Here is a 19,787-nt window from a genome sequence, read left to right as displayed (position 1 = left end):
ACGGATTGTACGGTAATTTGGATTATCGTACATCCGATATCAGTGTTACCTCCCCAAATCTAAAAAGGCAAAAATAAATTGCATTAATAAATATATTTCAATTTTAATATTACCTATATTTTATGATTTTATTTTAATATTCATTAATTATCAATATCTAATTAAACCTAATGGTTGAGATTTTGGGAAGTGAATTGAAATATTTTAAGAGGTTATTTATATTTTTCGTTTGCATACGTTTACGGCAGAGTTAAGATAGGGGTAAAAATGCGTCGAAATGTTTCGTGTAATATACACACTGGCGTGCTCAGGCCGGAACTTGGCCTGGCGCACTGGGCGCATTGCCGTGCGCCTAGGTACAGAAGCTACCGATAGGAGGTATTACAGTGCTGTAATAAAGACAATAGGATAACAAATAGGGAGGAAATAGCAGGAAGGGAGAGGAAGAAAGAGAGAGAGAGAGAAGGAGAAAAGGGAGGGTAAAAAAAGAGAGAAAGAAGAGAGAGGGTGAAAAGGAAGAGAATAAGGGGGAGAGAGGCGATAGATATGGAAGAAAGTTTTGTTTATGCTTCTCAAAGAACTTTATAAGTTAGAGCTTTCTTATTTTATTTTCATTTTTTATTTATTATTATTACCTTTTTTACTTTTTAAAGAACGAATATTAACATTATTTGCTCGTAATAGGGAGAACTGAGTCTTTGAAAGAAATCTGGTGTAAAATCGACCCCTTTTTCAGTGACCTATATATCCCATGATTTAAAGGGAAAGTGAGATCTTATTCTGCAGTCAATTTTTCATCACCGTTTACGAGTCAAGGCAAATATTGAATAAAGAAAGGAAAGACCTCAAAATTAATTGATAAATCAACAAAAAACTATTCTGGAATTGTAGGTCCTAATGTCATGATGAACGGTACTACTGGAAAAACGTAGACAAAGAAGAACCCGAAGAAAAGGAGAGAAAAACTATCTCTTTCGGGACAAATTCTAAATAATTAGGTCATAAAGTCACGTATCAGAAAATCCAAACAAAAAAATTGACCTGAGAGACGCTCTGTGACACCTTCTGACGCGAGTTTCTTCTACGAAACTGTGACGTTCCGAGTTCTCCCATTTTCTTCAATTAATTTTTTCAAATTAATATCCCTGCCAGTTGCCGTCAGGTATACTGGAAGGAGGAGGGATAGGGAGGTAAATGGGGAGATGACGGGAAGGAAATAAGGTTGACATTATAATTTTCCACTAAGCGCCCGTGATACCTGTTCAATTCTCAAAGGTTCCCAAACAAAGTCGATGGTGGGGTTTAAGTTTAACTATTGGATTAAGAAATTTGATTGGCTGAAAATTTTGACATCAACCTATCAGATTAGCTTCAAGAGTTAAACCGAGTTTAAACTCAGTGAAATGCCTTTTTTTTTTTTTTTTTTTTTTTTTTTTTCAAGATGAGTGCTTCACTGTTTTTATTAGACTCCTTTCCTCTCCTTAATTTATAGATGTAACATGCTTATTGATTTATTATTATTATTTATTTATTTCAATTTGTTTTTGATAGAGAAAGGGAAATTTTTCCTGTTGCAACATGTCTTGGGTTGTGGACAGTACATTGAATTGGTTCCAATATGCCATCATAAAGCTCCTGAAGAAAGGACATGTACCAAAGCATATTGCATTCATCATGGATGGAAATAGGAGATATGCCAAAAGATCTAATGCCAAAACCATAGAGGGACATAGCAAAGGCTTTGACAAGCTTGCTGAAACTCTACAGTGGTGTCTGGATTTAGGTGAGAAAAATATCAGTTTCCTAAGTAATGAGATAAATGAATCAATGAGCAAATCCTAATGACTTCTAATGGTGTACCAACTTTTTATTGTAGCTAGGGGGTTGGGGGGGTGGGAATAAAAATGCACAAAAAAGTCAAACAGAAATCAATCATATTAAAACAGAATCATCAATGATTCAATAAGTTCCTATTGTTTAGGTTTATTTATAAAAATATGTATCCACTTGTTAAGTGACTCAGAAACAGATAATAAGCTACCTACCTATTTTATGTTGAAATATCTCTGGCTTTGGCCTGTTCCCTGACCTTAAAATGATTAAAAAAAGACTGAAATTACTAAAACATATTCAAAAACAATTTCAGGTGTTAGAGAAGTCACTGTGTATGCATTTAGTATTGAAAATTTCAAGCGTACAGAAGAAGAGGTCAATGGACTCATGGATCTAGCTCGTGCGAAATTCAAACGTTTAATCGAAGAAAAAGACAAGCTCAATGAAAAAGGAATAAGAATTCGCATCATTGGAAATATTGAATTGCTGCCTTCAGATCTAATAGCTTCATTTAAAGAAGCAATGCACATCACAAAAGATAATACGGAGGGGTTTCTCAATGTCGCGTTTTCGTATACTTCCCGTGACGAAATGGTTGAAACATCCCGGATATTAATTGATGGCTTGAGAACCAACAAGATAACTAATGAAGATGTCACCATGGATCTGTTTGACAAATGTCTGTACACAGGAACATCCCCAGAACCAGATCTTATCATCAGAACCTCTGGAGAGACAAGGCTCAGTGACTTCATGTTAGTTCAAAGCAAATCCAGTTTCCTCTACTTCTGTCACAAACTTTGGCCTGAGTTTACAGCGTGGAATCTAATCAACGCAGTATTTGCTTTCCAATACGATTTCTACACGAATGAGATGTGGCGAGCTGATAAGAGTAAAAGCCTGACTAGTGCAGGGGAGGCGTTTGTGAATGAGTTGTATAGTAAGAGAGACGAATACATTGCAAATCCACAGTGTAACTTGCAACATGGGATTTGAAACTAGGTAGGTCTTTACTAGGTACATCTGAACGATAACAATGTTCTCATTGTTATCATTCCTCTTCCTTTCAACCTCTTCCTATAGGCTGTGATTGTTCCACCTTGGTTACCTTTTTGCTTTGATTCATTCTACTATCTCGAAAAACAGTGTACCAACGAATAGGAAATTTTCAACATAGAGGAGTGAGGTCTTTTAATGGACTTTATTAGAGGGCCCTCTTTCACAAAATAGGAGGTACTCCGTGCACGACATATATCGACATGCAGTATGCACGAGTTTTTTAAGAGTACGAAAATTTAGCTGCCTTTACATATTACGAACAAAAACTGTCCTACAATCCCTAGGGATTAAGTCAAATAATGAAATGTAGAAATTTATTATGCAGATTATTTCAGATATGAATAGAGTACATTAACCTGTATTATAAATAAATATTTAAATATTAAATTTGTATAATATAAGTACATAAGTATAACGTCCGTATACTTATCATTCAGAAATTTCATTATATTATTTATGTACATAGATAATGTGTACTTAAAAATATGTAAAAACGTGACTTGGATTTTTTTATTCTATGCTAATTTCTGTAACCTAATTTCAGTTCGAAAAAGTACCTTTCCGAAATCCCAAAACTGGAAGAGGTTGCATGTAGAACTCAAATCAGTAGACAATGGTAAATAATAGGGAAAGCACTGACATGCTTTGCATGTAACCTGTACAGGACGAGGAAAACTAGGGCGAAACGTTCAAGCATAATTGACTCTAATGAGCACTGGGATCTAGGAGGAAATTTTCCAAAGAAAATAATAGAAAGTAAAAACTGAACTGTTAAGCCTGTTGTCTTCTTTCTTGGAATGTTGAAATGTGATTTCCACATTGGGTTTTTCTTTCCCAGAAAAAAAACCGCACTATTGGTAGATGAAAACAAGATTCTAATACCTGTCTTTACAGAAGACAGGTATTAGAAATGTTCCTTTATTATAAATTCATCTTCCCAAATTTACTTTTTTCCCCCGTCAGTTTTGGTTACTTTCGGGATCCATTGTCTAAGTGTCTGAAAATTTTAAAACTTCCTACCTCCTCCAAAGTTAATACATAGTACCTATTATGTTCATAAGTATTTAGTTGAATGTTTAATCACATTCCAAAGTACGTGATATGAAGGTGAAGAAGGTACCTTTGTAGAAACTAGAAACTCTCTCTTTCAAAAGCTACGTCCTCACCCACACCCATCTCACAAAACTCTCAACTATTATGTAAGCCGTATTGCATAAACAGGAATAGCAGAGAAATTTTCAAGGCGCTCGATACTGGATACGTAATGTGGTTATGAATATGAACAAGTTCGAATAATCCAATACCTATTGAAATTTTGTACTTTCCTATGGTGTTGTGGACTATAATGTCATTTTGCTTAATTATAACGTATTATCTCTGGAATGCCCTCGAAATGTAGAGTCAAAGTGATATCTAGCCGCTTTGAACATTGACCATCAGAAAAGTCGGTTCAAACGTTTCCTTTAAAACTCAAGTCAGAACACACCAATTCGTTAGAGTCTAAATATCCATCATTCCTCGGAATCGAACCCAAGTTTTTTTCATTGTAACACGATCATCCCACTCTTTTTGAAGCGAATGCGCAATCAACTGCACGTAAAATGTTGCAATGCGAAACTTACACGTGTATTAGAGAGCAGGCAAGAAAGACTCTGGGGTCATTGAACTCTCTCACTAGTGTAGAAGAGAGGATATTTCTCTCTGCATTGATGTTCCTATTTCTCTTTTACATCTTGGTTCTGGTGTGCGGTTTAATACAAGGTTCAAGTACAATGGTATGATCATAATGGCAGAAAGAAAATAACCTACTCATCTCTAGGTACTTATTGGGTTCAAGAATTTCTCACGAAAGAGATACACGTGTCTTGAAAGTTTGTAGTGATAGGTATAGAATACAATAAAAGATACCTAGTTTATCCTGCTGGAATAGGACTGAAAAGTCCCAGTCTAACCAAGGTCATATATTTTGAAATGTTATGAGGATGAAAAGGGTAAATGATAGGTATATAGAATACTTATGGTTTTGGTTACACACCAGCCTTGGTGGTGTAATGGTCAGCACGGTGGACTTCTGATCTGGAGGTTGAAGGTTCGAATCCAAGTCAGGTGATGAAATTTATCGAGGTTTATTGATCGGGGACGGTACCCATTTGTGACCAAGCTTAAAACAAATAAAATTCCAGTAGGTGAAGTTCACGCTTGAAGCTTTCTGTACCACCTTAACCCTAAGATTATTTTTCTTGTGGTCAAATTTTCAAATAATGATAAAATTCCATACCTCGGGTGAGGTTAAACCCTTGCCCTTCTATTTTCAAATTAGAAAACCTAGATATTTACAGAATGTTGCAAATTAATCCCTTTTTCTTTTTTGCAGGATGTTTGGCGATTATTTCGGGCTGAACAAAGGGATTAACGTTCAGCAAATCCATAATGAGGATCCAGCGCTGCTCATCTCGAAAACCAGGTAATTTATTTTCCACTTTCTCTTTTTTCTCTCTCTCTCTCTCTCTCTCTCTCTCTCTCTCTCTCTCTCTCTCTCTCTCTCTCTCTCTCTCTCTTGAGCATTGATAGCGGGAACTGAACAACGGAGGTTTTTATCGTTCCGAAATCGAAGCCAGAATGAAGACAAGATAGAAGAGAAGAAAGCCGTTCCGAAAACAAAACCTTATCTGTTTATAATGAAGTTCGCCTAGGCCAGTACGCGAATCGAACCAGTGATCTAGCTCTTACGAAGCAGATGAGGCTACCTTCCACGCTCCACGTTATCCAGGCTGGCTTATTCGACTTTTCGATAGGTAGTCAAGTCAATCGATAAAAGCAATCATGCTATGATGGCTTGCTTCTTGGAAACTCTCCAACTAAATTTTCAGCGGATGGATTAACGTCACTATAAATTTTATTTAGGTATAGCTAGGCCCATTTATTTCCTGAACAAAGGTTTCCTAAAATATGAGGCAGAGTTACGAAAGGACCTCTTGTATTTGGCAACAAAGCTTTTGTATTTTCGTATTCCAACATGAAATACAGCTAGTTTAACCTACTTTTTTTCCTCTTCGTCAGCAACGCAGCAACGTAGAGAACAAAGTTTGTGTGTTTACGTATTTCATTTCCTTCTCACATTTATTTTAATGCTGTGAGAACGAGCTCTCCTAAGAACGAGGCAGTTGGTTGAAAAAACTAATGATGTTTTAAAAACTGTTCATATTTGGGTATTTCCTTTAGGTACCCAAAAAGGGTAGCTGCCGTAGTCCAAACAGTTATGCACTAGGCCTTTTCAGTAGAGAACTAATGTTTTTAATCGACTTTTTTGTTCTTCTTACCGTTCATAATAATAAAGTGAGTATTTATGTAGGTACCTCCACGGAATTATTGTCACCTATCCAGGAAATCTGGGATAGATGAGCTTTACAAGGTCCAAGCTTTTTTCCTTCCTTCATTTTCTTGGGTATTTTTCGTGCATTTGTTAGGATCATCTGACGATTTTTTCGAAATTCGAGTTGGATTTTTTTTTTTCTCTCTCTCCTCGCAAATACTTGCAACTGACTCCATTCGCTCGAGAAAGAGCTGGGGATTTTTTTTTTTCTCTCTCTCCTCGCAAATACTTGCAACTGACTCCATTCGCTCGAGAAAGAGCTGGGAGAGAGAGAGAGAGAGAGAGAGCTGCCATGAGCGGAATACACGTGGAATAGCATTCTGTTATTAGGTCAATTCATACAGGGTGATTGCACAACTTGACAGTTAATCTACAGGATGTATCATTTGCGCAGACGCGAGATGTCGGTACACGCGCGAATGACTTAACAGCATCGAGTATATTAGAGAGAGAGAGAGAGAGCTGCCATGAGCGGAATACACGTGGAATAGCATTCTGTTATTAGGTCAATTCATACAGGGTGATTGCACAAGTTGACAGTTAATCTACAGGATGTATCATTTGCGCAGACGCGAGTTGTCGGTACACGCGCGAATGACTTAACAGCATCGAGTATATTGCGTGCTATTTTAACACGAGAGAGAGAAAGAGAGAAGGGGAGAGGGAGAGAGAAAGAGAGAAGGGAGAGAGAGAGATAGAAGAGAGGGAGAGAAAGAAAGAGGAAGCTGAGAAAGAGAGAAATAAAGTAATATTTTTTCAAGTCTTCAATGCAAACTTTCTGCACAATCCTTTGTCGAGAAATTCTGATTACTTTGAGGAGAATAATAAAATGCCTTGAGCTTTATTTACTGGCATTTTCTATAGTTTTTAATTAGTCATTGCCCGTTTTAGGATATACTAACTATATATAATACTATTAAATTTCGTTCTTTTGATTTTTTCCTTGGGGGTTCAATGAACCATTGAACCTACAGAGAAACCGCTACTGACTAACTCATAGTGTTGCACTTGCTTAATAGTGGAGATGCCAAATGCACGTCTTAAATCTGACCCCAAATTTAGTACATTATGCTAAGATTAAGATATGTATGTAGGTACATGTGTGAAATGGACATAGATGTCAAATACTTTTAATTTAACCTAGCTGAAAATTTAGTGGAGATGTCTGCTTCACCTAGTAAAATCTCAAGCCTAATAACGATTTTTTCTCTCTTGAAGTTTTAAGTCAACTTGTCTTCATTGAATAAAATAGAAAACTCTGACTTACTTAAATGAAATACGTAGTTGCAAAATGTAACACCGAGTATTACAAAATTGTTATTCAAACTTGTTACGTAAGGAAAAACGTGAAGCAAAGGAAAAAACTTGAGGAAAATAAAGAAAGGAAAATTGAAGAATTGCTGATTTGATGAGAACTTGATGTGGAATTCTTAGCAAGACTTCTAGCTTGAGAGCAAGCAAGGCGGTACGTTATGTGGAATAATGTTGTCCTGGCACTCCGTTAGAATCAGTGCTGGACATTGGAGGAACTTTTGAAATACATCTTGGGTTACATTTTACATTGAAATGGGGATCTTTTCTGGTGAAATTCCCGTGGGCGGAGTCCAGTGTGTAGGACTATTGCACACCATACATCTTGGGTTATTTTTTTAAGAATCATTTTTTTTTTTTTTTTTTTTTTCGTCAAAACCTTTTCGTCAAAATCCTAGTAGTATTTGTTCCATGTTGCCAGCATAGGACTGGAAAGTCCCTTTTCGGGCTTTCAGCTGCTAGTATAAGCGTGCACTATGGGACAGTTGTTGAGGTACTTTTTGATAATCGGTTGGCAGTTTCAGCGGCGACATAAAACAATCCATTCAGAGAGGTCGGTTCTCTACTTGAGCAGTATACCACTACGCCATTAAGGTTAACACCAGGCAACTTATTGAGGTCCGTCACTGATTTCTGCCAGAGTTTGACTCAAACCTTACATTGTTTTTATTCCAACAATTTCTATGTCGTATAAGCATTCCACCACCACAAACCGTGAGGGGAAGGAATTAGTAGGGGGGGACTTCGGCACTCCCTTGACAATGTTTTAACCCTATCTGATTTTATTTCTGAGTTAACCCTATCTGATATCCATGGGTTTACCGTTATTCTCTGGTATGATGAGTGACAACTTGATGAGTGATTGCGTATACTTTTGCACGCACACTACTGGTTGCTCTTTTATATCACGTACCATTTTGTCAACAACAGCTGCCAGTTCAGACTTTTAGATTAGACTGATTTCTTCAAGTTGAAGTATAACATAATTCACATCATTCGGTCCTCGAGCTGTTTAGTTTGTATGGGGAACAGAAATGAAACAATTTCGTAGCGATTAGACCGCTTTTTTCCTCCAAGTTAAATACCTCCGTAGGTACCCACTACTTATTGTGATCATTACTCATTTCAGGTACTTTTAGACTGATCTCTTCAATCATTTATCTCCTTTAGGACCTAAATTTAAGTAGCATGTTAGTAAGATACCTACAAAAGGGAGTATAAGAAAGTTAACCCCCTCCAAATCAATGCAAATATTGTAGATAGTAGCCTAGAAACCTACCTTTCTAGCTAAATTCCCTTTATTGGGAATATTTTGTCAACTCCTCTCCTCTGGGCAGTATAAAGGTATAAACTATAGGAACAGTTGAACCAATATTCGTAAGGTCCTAAAACTAGCCATACCGATCCCGAACGGGTTAATTTAAATGATTCCATTGAGGCCAACATCACTCTCCTGCTCTCCTCGTCCATTCTGTTAATCTATTCCCCTCTAATTAAACTTTAGCCCAGATCAGGCTTCAAACTCAGCACTCTAGTAACCACTGCATTACACGGATCGCTGGTGCATTCCAGTTTTCATACATAATTATAATCTAAACATCCTGAAGGACTGAAGTTCTCAATATCCTCATTTCAAAAACGACAACGCCTATGTTCAAATTTTCAGAAATCCATATTTTTTTACACTACCTAATTGTTGTACAATTGTGCGTCCTGTTACTCCTGTAAATTATCAAAATAATAATAAAAAAAAAGTAGGTATAGTAGGAAATAAATTAATTCAGGAAATAAATGTGCTTATGCCTCGTGCCTACCTACATGACATAAATCCGTCCGCTGAAAAATTAGATTGTTGGAGAGTTTCCAAGAAGCACGCCATCAAAGTTTACTACCTACTTTTATCATCGATAGACTTGACTACTACCTGTCGAACATAAAGGTCGAAAATAAGCCAGCCTAGTTAGCTTGAAAGGTAGCAAGTGCTAGGTCACGGTCCGATTTCCGCTTGTGGTGGATTTTATCCTATCCTGTCCTCTTACTCTCTTCGATTGCGGGATGATAAGACCTCTGTTGTTACAGATCCCTCTATTGATGGGTCATAGGTAGGTTGTTTCAGAAGCTACGAATTATTCAGTTCTGACTAATCTGGTCATCTCATCTTACCACCAGTTTCCATTTGCACTCCCACATCCTCATTTGTCATTTCCCCCATCAGGTAGTAGCTATGTAGTAGCTAGAATATCTACCATCCAAGTAGATAGAATCTGATGGGAAAAACAGCGGTTGGTAATTACGGTGTTGTCGGTTGTGGTCGTAGGACTCGTAGGTGGAGTGCATAAATTGTAAATTCTTCTTAGATCACTGGAGTTAAACACCATCGGGCTTGGAGAGTATTTAGAAAAGTGACTAGAAAAACTTGTAATATTCTGCAGTACCTATTGGTTAAATTCCTTTATTGATGAGCTATTATTATTATTATTATTATTATTATTATTATTATTATTAATTTATCGCCAAAGTAACAACTTTGAGTTGGGGTTGTGTTTTTGGGTCACTAGGAAGCTATACGCCATGAAAACTCATTTTAGTGTTCATCTATCCTTGTGAGAGAGCAGTAGAATGATAAATTAAGGATTAAGGGTTCAATATTTGAGCAGGAAAAATTCGGTGCTCCTCATAAGTTGGGTGAAATTTAGGAAAATCTACTCGAATAGGAATGCCATACGCGTAGAATATGAAATGTTTAAATACCTTGCTCATATTCTGCTCAAGTAGAGCTTAAAATCCACTTTACCTCAGAAGTCTACACAGGGTAGGTACCTACTTGAAAAGTATTGAAAGGTACGAGTAGGTACTGAAGATCCCTTCTGAACAAATATTGGGTATTTACCGAGGTATATCATACCTACATAACTAAAACTAAGCCATGCGAGATATTCAAGCTAATACCCGAGTGTGTTTGTATTGCAACCTGAAAACCCCATTATCTTCCTGTTTTCTTTACATAGGTATAGAAACGGCATCCGAAAAAAAACGTAAAATTAGAAACACGGGATCCCCGTGGCAGTCAAATTCTGCCTGCATGCGCAGAGACGGAATTTTCACCCGCTGCGCATTACGTTGAAAAGTTATACCAGGAAAACTGCCCCCCTTGCCCCCCCTCGTGGAAAAAACGCTACAGGCCATCATCGTGTGGGATCAATAAACCCCGAACTATATGGGGGAACCGAATTAGGAGAGAGGGGGGGCCGAAACGGGAGCGAGGGGAGGTTTCCTCGGAAAAAATAAAGGGGGGGTTTGTGTCGAATGCCTTTTACAAAAAATGCTTCCTTTCCCCCTCCTCCCCATGTTGCCATGGTAACCAGGGCTTTTTTCTCCCATCTTTTGTTTGGCGTTGGGTGGTTGTAAAGGGAGTATAGGGAGGTGGTTGTAACCTAAATAAAATTTGTAACTTGTGTTAATATTGGAAGCTTGTAGTATGTTATACAAATGCTATAAAACAATATTTTACACAGCGTATTCGTGGAAGAGAAGAGAACTTTGCTGAAATATCGAAAGATGATTGTGTAGGATTCTAGAATGTAGAATAACTGCTATGGCAAACAGTTTACGAATCACAACTTGAGTCCCCGAATGGTTCTCGTGGTAGACTTGCACGCTGAAGGTTACGAGTTCAGTGTCCGGCTAGGTCGAAGCTTTTCGGCTTTGCTTGCATAGTGCATACACTGAGAAAAAAAAAAAAAATGGTGACAGTGTGACACAAGCTTAGGGTGGAAGAACTCCATGGAAATACATAGAAACAGTAAATACTCAAGTATAAATTTTCGTTTGTAACAATTCAATACATGTTGCATTTTAAAACTCCCTGGATAGTTGGATAGAACATACAACAATGGAAAATTCTAAATTTTAATTTCGTATCATATTTTTCAATTTTCCACACATGACCTAGATTCCCTTGACACTTGTGATCTAAATTTGTATTTAAATATATGTAAATCAATAGGTATTTTCATTATTATTTTCAGATTTTGGAACAACATGATTCGAGTCCCGATTTGGAAACCGCACGCTTTCTGAATTCGGACTATTCGGCCACTTATCATTACCCCATCATCAAGGCTCTGAGTGAAGGTCTCAATTTCACGTAAGTCGACCCTTTTCTCTACAATCTAGAACATCGAATTTAAAAGGGGTACACTGAGAAAAAAATGGTGACAGGGTGCCACAAGCTTAGGGTGGAAGAACTCCATTTTGGGTTATTTATCTTGATTTAGGCTGTTGGAATGCTATATTATACTGTCCATCCTCCTGATATAGAGTTCAATATTAGGGTACCGGAACTTAGTCACTCGATTGGGCTTGCGGCACCCTAGTTACTGTCCATCCTCCTGATATAGAGTTCAATATTAGGGTACCGGAACTTAGTCACTCGATTGGGCTTGCGGCACCCTAGTTTTTTTTTCAGTGTACCTATTGGGATGCACTCATTATGGTTTTTCTTTCATTCATTCGTTTTCCTTTTTCCCTCAAATTATAATAGGTACCTATACCTAGCTACCTACCTACGAGTACACATAAAAGCCATCTGATAACTTTCGCTCATCTTATTGTGGCGTTCAAATTTTCACGGAGGGCTACAAGTGAATTTATAAACACCCTGTATAATGGATTAACATATCTCTCTCTCCCCCCCCTCTCTCTCTCTTCCTCTCTTCCCCTCTCTCTCTCCCTCACTCTCTCTCTCTTTCTCCCTCCCTCTCTCTCTCTCTCTCTCTCTCTCTCTCTCTCTCTTTCTCCCTCCCTCTCTCTCTCTCTCTCTCTTTCTCCCTCCCTCTCTCTCTCTCTCTCTCTCCCTCTCTCTCTCTCTCTCTGCGAACCTATCACGGTAGGTACCTACACGAGTATGACGAGTATGTATAAAATAACACAATATGCCTACTGTACACACGGCCTACACCAATGTCGGTCATACCTACATGAGTTTTTTCTACATCGATTGTAGCTTGTAGTGTGAAACATCTTGTGTACATCATGTAGGTACCTACCTACATTTTGTGATAATACCATATACATACCACACAAGCTGTGTTTGATTAGCCATTTGAATTAGGAGTAGGTACACTCGTATATCTACCTCCCTAGCTACCTACCTACTTTTTCGGGGACTGACTTTTTACATGCGTTTATATCTGTTTGTATGGGTCCAATCTTGTAGCATTTAAGCCACCGTTACTTGACCGATTGACTTGAAACTTGGTACCCTTATGTATAACATGTACGAGGTCCGAGGATGATTTTGCATACGTGACCATCATGTAGGTACCTACCTACATTTTGTGATAATACCATATACATACCACACAAGCTGTGTTTGATTAGCCATTTGAATTAGGAGTAGGTACACTCGTATATCTACCTCCCTAGCTACCTACCTACTTTTTCGGGGACTGACTTTTTACATGCGTTTATATCTGTTTGTATGGGTCCAATCTTGTAGCATTTTAGCCACCGTTACTTGACCGATTGACTTGAAACTTGGTACACTTATGTAACATGTACCGAGGTCCGAGGATGAATTTGCATACGTGATAATGTGATACAAGCATGTAAAAATCTTTTACTTGGAACCTGGGTGCTAGAACAAAGAGGTCTTGGTAACAGGTAGATATGTAAAGGAATCCTAGGCTTATAGGGTCTTGGTAGGTACGAAATCCTAGACCTACCGGTCTTATAGACCCTATTGTTTTGGTAAGGAATAAAAGACCTCGTATCCCTATTTATTAATTTCTTTCTTCCTAGGGTGCTAGGTGTTGGACTGGTTGGGGCGATAGGTCTAGGTTACAGCTGGTCCGATGGTATGGTAAAGGGACGTTACGCTTGTTCGTATCTGCTGCCTCGCATTCCGCTCTCCCGTCTCCCCTACTTTACAAAACACGCAAACCCAAGCCTCACATGCGCACGACCGATGCGCGATGACGTAGCGTCACTGGCTCCATGCAACGCTACGTTACCCCTCGTCTTGTTGCGGTCCGCTCTAACGTTCTAGTCAGTGTTAGCTACCGCATTGAAACCTACAGGCGTGCGTTTCTGTTCCGAGAGTTTATATTTTTTTCTCTCTGCATTTTTTTTTTTTTTTAGTTCTAGAGTGTTCTAAACGTTATTGGCTTGGTGGTGTATCAAAATCTCGCGTGTGAGGTTTTCCTTGCTATACAGAGTAAGTCGTGACTCCCCTAGTCTTTTAACTCTAACGTTTTACTCTTTTCAGAATGCTGTTTGCTGCGGGACCGGCGCTTCTATGTTTCATTCTCTCTTAACACTCTACCCGCTCTCTTCTTTCTCCACATTTTGTCTCCTTTTCTAGCTCAGTAGTTATCACACTAGCCTTTCACGCCGGATTCAACTCCCAACAGAGTGGAAGTGTTTTCGGGCTCTGTGCTATTACTTCGGGATGCATAATGTGAGATTGTGAGAAGTTGAGTACCTAGGTAGTAGGTAGGTACCTACATCTCAGGTGCTGTCAGTGGCGGCTTTACATATGTGTAAGTATGTACCTAGGTATTGGTGCATAATTATGTATAAGTACCTAGATATTGGTACATAATTATGTATAAGTACCTAGGTATTGGTACATATGTATAAGTACCTAGGTATTGGTACATACTTATGTATAAGTACCTAGGTATTGGTACATACTTATGTATAAGTACCTTGGTATTGGTACATATGTAAAAGTACCTAGGTCTAGGTATTGGTACATATGTATAAGTACCTAGGTATTGGTACATATGTATAAATACGTAGGTATTGGTACATAATTATGTATAAGTACCTAGGTATTGGTACATATGTATAAGTACCTAGGTATTGGTACCTAACCTATAGGTCCTATAGGATCAAGGAACGTGGTGCTTCGCCCTGCCAAAATATGAGTGATATTGTTTAGAGCAGTCGCTACCTACAAGACGATGTTAATGTGTACAATGTAGGAACAAATCGTAATAGTCTGGATGGATGAATCGCTTTCTCTTTTTTTTTTCATAACTAAACAAGGCCTTGCAGATGTATTGAATATGTTGTTAAACCCATAAAATACACGAGACCTTGTTTAGACTGCTGGGGTAAAGGGACTTTTTAGTCTCATTCGAGCAGGATAAACAAGGTACCTACCTAAATTCTATTCTCTTCGTTTGCTTTCTTCTTTGCATGACGTTGTTCAACATCGCGCGATTGAATTCAAATATAGCGTTCTCTTGTTCAAAGTGTTTGTTCTCTATAATCTCTATGCATATTTTTACTCTTTTTTTACATTGGTGCCGAATGTTTCGTATGTTTGCAGCGATTCCACAAAGATGCGCGAAGAGGAAGCGCAAGCACAGTTGAAGTGGGACCGCCTGTCAGACGAAGTATTGGACGAGCTCGTCAGACAAGTGGAGAAGAGGCCCACCCTGTATAACACGACCCATGAAGACTACGGCCGACCTCCGGCCAGAGAGGTGTGTTGGGTCTCCATTTCCCAGGAAATCTCTGAATTCAACGGCGGCACACTTATACCCCGTAAGTAGAATAGAATAGAATATACCCTGTTTATCCTGCTGGGATAGGACTGAAAAGTCCCTTTTCCCCCGCAGTCTAACCAAGGTCTTATATTATATTTTGACATATTATGGGGAACACATCGTACAATGAGAATAAATGATCACCCTGATTAATTATAAAAAAAGTATTGCTTCTTATCATCATCCTCAGGGGTGTAATGGTTAAGCAACCCCCTTGCCCGAGTGGGTATCACACTAGGCTTGCACGCTGGAGGTCCCGGGTTCGATTCCCGGCAGGGTCAAAAAATTTTCGGCTCTTTGTTTGGAGTTCGGGGTGCACTCAGCCTCGTGGGGACAGTTGAGGGAAAATTTATTATTGGTTAACGCGTTGGACTTCGAATCTGGAGGATGGCCAAGTCAATTCATAAGATTAACCTAGGTGTATTAACTGGGGAACAATACTTGTGACAAGCATTTAACAATGCTCAACACAATTAAAAATCTTTTTTTTTTTGTTTCTAATGAAGTGAGATCATTCTTTCAAATGGAACTCGTCTTTTTCATGGAACATTTTCAGCCTAGCTCCGATGTTAGAGCGGTGAACTTTTGCCAATAAAGTGCAAAGTTCAAGGTTTAAAGAAGAGCTTTTTAAACTATGTCCCAGCCCCCAGTGCCCCAGGTCAACTCGGGAACTACTGAATGCTGGATTTCATTATCTCCCCTTTTTCCATTGTTCGTAGATTCGTAGAAGCTTCCTTTCCAGGGTTACCTATGTCTGAACCATATTGGAATTTGAATGTTTTAATCACCCCAATCATTTCCACTCAATCAATCCTTCCTGATTTCTTGATTCCAGGTGATTTGCTCAAGACCAGGTGGAGAAACCTGCGGGATGCGTTCATCAAATTGCATCGCAAGAGAGAGGCCGGGATCCAATTAAAATTGCCCAGAAGGAAGGTCCAGTTTATGAAGAGCATGAGATTTCTGATCCCTTTCATCGCAAAAAGGCGGTAAGTACATAAATATATTGTTTTTTATGTGTTTATTTGTTTATACCCCTTTCAGCTTCATTACCATTACCTATATTTCTCTCCCCCCCTCTCCCCCACTTAGGTATCTATTCGTATAGTTTTCATTTCAAAACTTCAAGTTAAAGAAAAGTTCGTGTACTTTACCTGTGTCATATGTAAATTATTATAATCTGTTAAATAGTCTCAACTCTTATCTTTTACTCGTATGTAACACGTTTCCGGGCGTTTCTCTTCGTTTTATTATGCCTACTTCATTCGGTATATCATGATCATGACGTACCTATAACCTTAAATGTTGTCGCTAAGTTTTGTCGAAAGAATAGGTTAGTTACCATAGACACACATGTATGTATAACTACCTAAATTGATTTATTGAAAGACATATTTGTAGGTACCTACATTTGTATATGTATTTATTTTGGATTTATGGAAGATAATACATAATTTAATAGACAATAACCCTTAAGGTGTGTCCAAAGATAGTCGACCGGCCGTCGATCGACGAGCTGAATCTATGTATCTTATGGAGGCAGTGTGGGTGGTTCAGTCGACATCAATGTCGATCGACAGCCGGTCGACTATGTGTGGACACCTTTAGATTATTCAAACTTAGCTGAGACAAAGTGACTTGTGCCGTGGGGTGTCAGCGACTTGAAATTCATCAATATGTAGAGAGTATTGTAGAGATAAGATCCTTATTTAATCCACAGCGAGCGGGTAATCTCGTAGGCTTCAAATCAACTTTATTCAGTTTCAACCTATTTGTCCTTTGTTCACTTTGAATTAAAAATGACTTTGAATGAACAAAATATTCTATGTTTGAAACGTGTGAGGTCAGGAGGACAGCTGAAAATGATTATTCCATTTATTTGAAAGTCTTGATTTCTTTTGGTTATGCTCAAGGAAAAGTCCTATTCTTCCTAACATGTCATCATCAAATCTCAAGTCGTTCCGTCCAAGGGTACTAACTTGTAGTTGCAAATATTTCTTCTTCTCTTTAATTCTCTTGTTGCAAATATTTTTCCTCAATTCTCTCAACATACCCATCCACTTTATTCTTCTCTTGATTCAAATCTCCATCGCATTGGCCCTACTGATTATCGCGTTTTTTATTCAGTCCTATCTCCCATCTCGTCTTTTCACATCTCCATGTCTTGGCATCCTCCCTCATCTCGGCAGCTTTCAATCTCTTTTTCACCGACCATGTTCCTGAGCTATAAATCATTTGCCGTTTTATTTTGTAGCAATGAAACAATTATCATATTAGACTCGCGTGGTCTGTGTCGTAGCATGCCCGTCTCGTGGTATGCCTCTCATATCAGATTGCCGAGAGGAGACACAACACTTCCCATTTAGGTACTGGGTCAACACGACGACTTCCCGATAAACGGTATCAAATGTATCCTAGAGTCAAATCGGAAAAGACAGCAAATCACGACGACTCTAATCCCATCATAGACTACGATGATCGAAATAGTTGCAATCGAAAAACAAGTACAACTATTCTAATCTCAGAGTAGAACACATCCTGTTGTCCTGCCAGAATATGCGATTCCACTCGAGCTCATTTACCAACCTTTCCATGTCCGATATCCTCAAAGATGACCCTTCCTCCATTGACGTCCTCATCAAGAAACAATTTCCTCAAACTCCTTTAGATAGTTTTTTCCCCTCTGCAAATGACCTTATTGCTAAATTGTATCAAAAATAAATAAAATAAATAATTGATAAAGATAAAACGCACGATTGTAAATCCAATCCAACTGGCTCGATATTTTTGAAGATCAATGAGAGCTTCATGGAATTCTTCAATAGTTTTGCTAACACTTTGTTGAGAATATTTCAAGACATTAAGAATGTCACTGAGGAATTGAATATACTGATGCAATATGTTGATCGTGGATTTCACATAGTTCACATCATCTACATCATCAGCTTTAAAATTATTCTCAATAGGATTCCGACCTTCTGAATAACAATCTTTTTCAGTATTTATCACATTGTTTCTGATATTAATTTTGTAATGGTGCCACAAAGCATCTTTATACGTATGCACTTGGTATTCAATTTTCTTAATTTTCTCAACCAAATCATGTATACTTTTATTAAGGCCTTTGACCAAAGCGTCTGGAATATTTTCAATGCCATCACCATATTCTCCATAGTGCCAATAGAAGAGTCTTATTCCCATAACAATATTTGTCAGCTGTTGAAGCTGTTCTCGCTTTTCTTCTTGAGATTTTTTAAGAAAAGGTTTGACAGCATAGAAATGGAACACGCTTGTGAGTGCTGCTCTTGTTTCACTTACTACACTTGGTTTATCAGGAGTTCCCAAACCTGAATTCAAAATGATGTAGAAGACAATTTTGTTGTAGACTAAGTTGAGGCTATGTCTGTCATTGGTGTGTGGTGCGTTGACAATAACTGTTGTTAATGATTCTAGTCTTGATTCGATATCGGCCATGTGATCACTCATGATGGAAGAACATATCTGGAAGAGAGAAAATATGCAATTAATGTTCTTACCAAAGCAAATGGATCCCTTATTTACCCTATCCGAAAATTAGATAACGGATACACAGTTTTAAGGCAAGAATTATTTTCTAGATTCCAGATTTTAGAACATAAACATGTACATATGTATGTAGGTGCAATCAACTTTCAATTAATCTACTTAAAGATTAGTATCTAACATTCGATTTCGCATTTTAGGGCCTTACCACTTCAGGTATCCAATCTTCCTGTTTGAAAACTTTTCGAAATTGTTTTCTCATTTTCAATATGGTCAACTGAGGTGAATCTTCTTTTAAAATGAAAGTTACACATAAATCAGCTAACCGATCCAGAGATTTCTGTTGAATGTCCTCATTGACCATTCCATTTTTTTGGTTGATCAGAACCATGCACGCCACTTGCTGAATAAAATCGCCATCCAGAATAGATGGATCTTTGATATGTGAGCACAGTTTCTTTATCTTCAACACGAATGCTTTTCTCTCTTTGTTATATTGTTCATCCTCAAACAATGACATCATTGGAATCATTTTTAGCACTATCGCCAACTTTCGGAATAGCTTTCAAATTTCTTCTTAAAAGTTAATAAATCGTCATTTTAAAATCGCTGTTGGGGACGTCACTCGATATTTCCTCAGGAATCCACTTCCCGATAAACGGTATCAAATGTATCCTAGAGTCAAATCGGAAAAGACAGCAAATCACGACGAATCTAATCCCATCATAGACTACGATGAAATTATACCCTATGAGGACTCCTCTGACAGTGAGAGACAAGGAACTACGTTTCTTGAGGACCATGCAGTGAGTATCAACTGAATCTTTTGATATAAGATTAGTAAATTTTCTATAGGGAAACTCTTCGCTGATACAACAGCGCGACCCTTATGCCGACCACTCGCGCTCAGATGGTCTGTCAGACAGTTTGAGCGTAAGTGACCGGCACTTCAACTCTTTAGGCGGCATTTACCCTGAGGAAGCACGTAGCAAATAGTAGTTGTAAGTAACATTGACAATATTGACATGGGCTTTTAAATTTACTGACAACAGTGAGACATGTTTCGTTGAACATAATGTTTGGGTGTTTGAAGATCAACGTCACATAGAATCATGTTACTTGCTGCCTCA

At 38.2% G+C, this 19,787-nt stretch overlaps 2 protein-coding genes across 3 annotated transcripts in view; both read left to right on the top strand.

Annotated features, from left to right (window-relative positions):
* Window positions 1-19,787, top strand: part of LOC103513918 — a 31,747-nt gene that overhangs the window by 10,901 nt on the left and 1,059 nt on the right. The window contains exons 2-5 of one of the 2 annotated variants that reach the window (XM_008478772.3): window positions 5,267-5,356; window positions 14,916-15,133; window positions 15,971-16,124; window positions 19,298-19,463. In XM_008478772.3, coding sequence (XP_008476994.1) covers window positions 5,268-5,356; window positions 14,916-15,133; window positions 15,971-16,124; window positions 19,298-19,463 — 627 coding nt within the window. In that variant the 5' untranslated portion in view covers window position 5,267. Of the gene's footprint in view, window positions 1-5,266; window positions 5,357-13,631; window positions 13,794-14,915; window positions 15,134-15,970; window positions 16,125-19,297; window positions 19,464-19,787 lie in introns of those variants that run through there. The other variant, XM_008478773.3, reaches the window with a different exon arrangement.
* LOC103513917 (dehydrodolichyl diphosphate synthase complex subunit DHDDS) lies at window positions 1,552-3,391 on the top strand. Its single transcript, XM_008478771.3, has 2 exons — window positions 1,552-1,783; window positions 2,147-3,391. Exons 1-2 carry the CDS (start codon window positions 1,579-1,581, stop codon window positions 2,827-2,829), a joined length of 888 nt encoding a protein of 295 aa, XP_008476993.1. The 5' UTR covers window positions 1,552-1,578; the 3' UTR covers window positions 2,830-3,391.

The sequence above is a fragment of the Diaphorina citri genome, unplaced genomic scaffold, assembly GCF_000475195.1.
Source record: "Diaphorina citri unplaced genomic scaffold, Diaci psyllid genome assembly version 1.1 scaffold1045, whole genome shotgun sequence".
NCBI lineage: Eukaryota > Metazoa > Arthropoda > Insecta > Hemiptera > Psyllidae > Diaphorina > Diaphorina citri.
The sequence above is the reverse complement of the archived record's forward strand: the minus strand, read 5'-3'. Positions and strand labels throughout refer to the sequence as shown.

Coding starts and splice junctions, on each gene's coding strand:
- LOC103513917 (XM_008478771.3), top strand. CDS start 1,579: ATGTCTTGGGTTGTGGACAGTACATTGAATTGGTTCCAATATGCCATC. Junction 1,784..2,146: donor ACAGTGGTGTCTGGATTTAG/GTGAGAAAAATA, acceptor AAACAATTTCAG/GTGTTAGAGAAGTCACTGTG.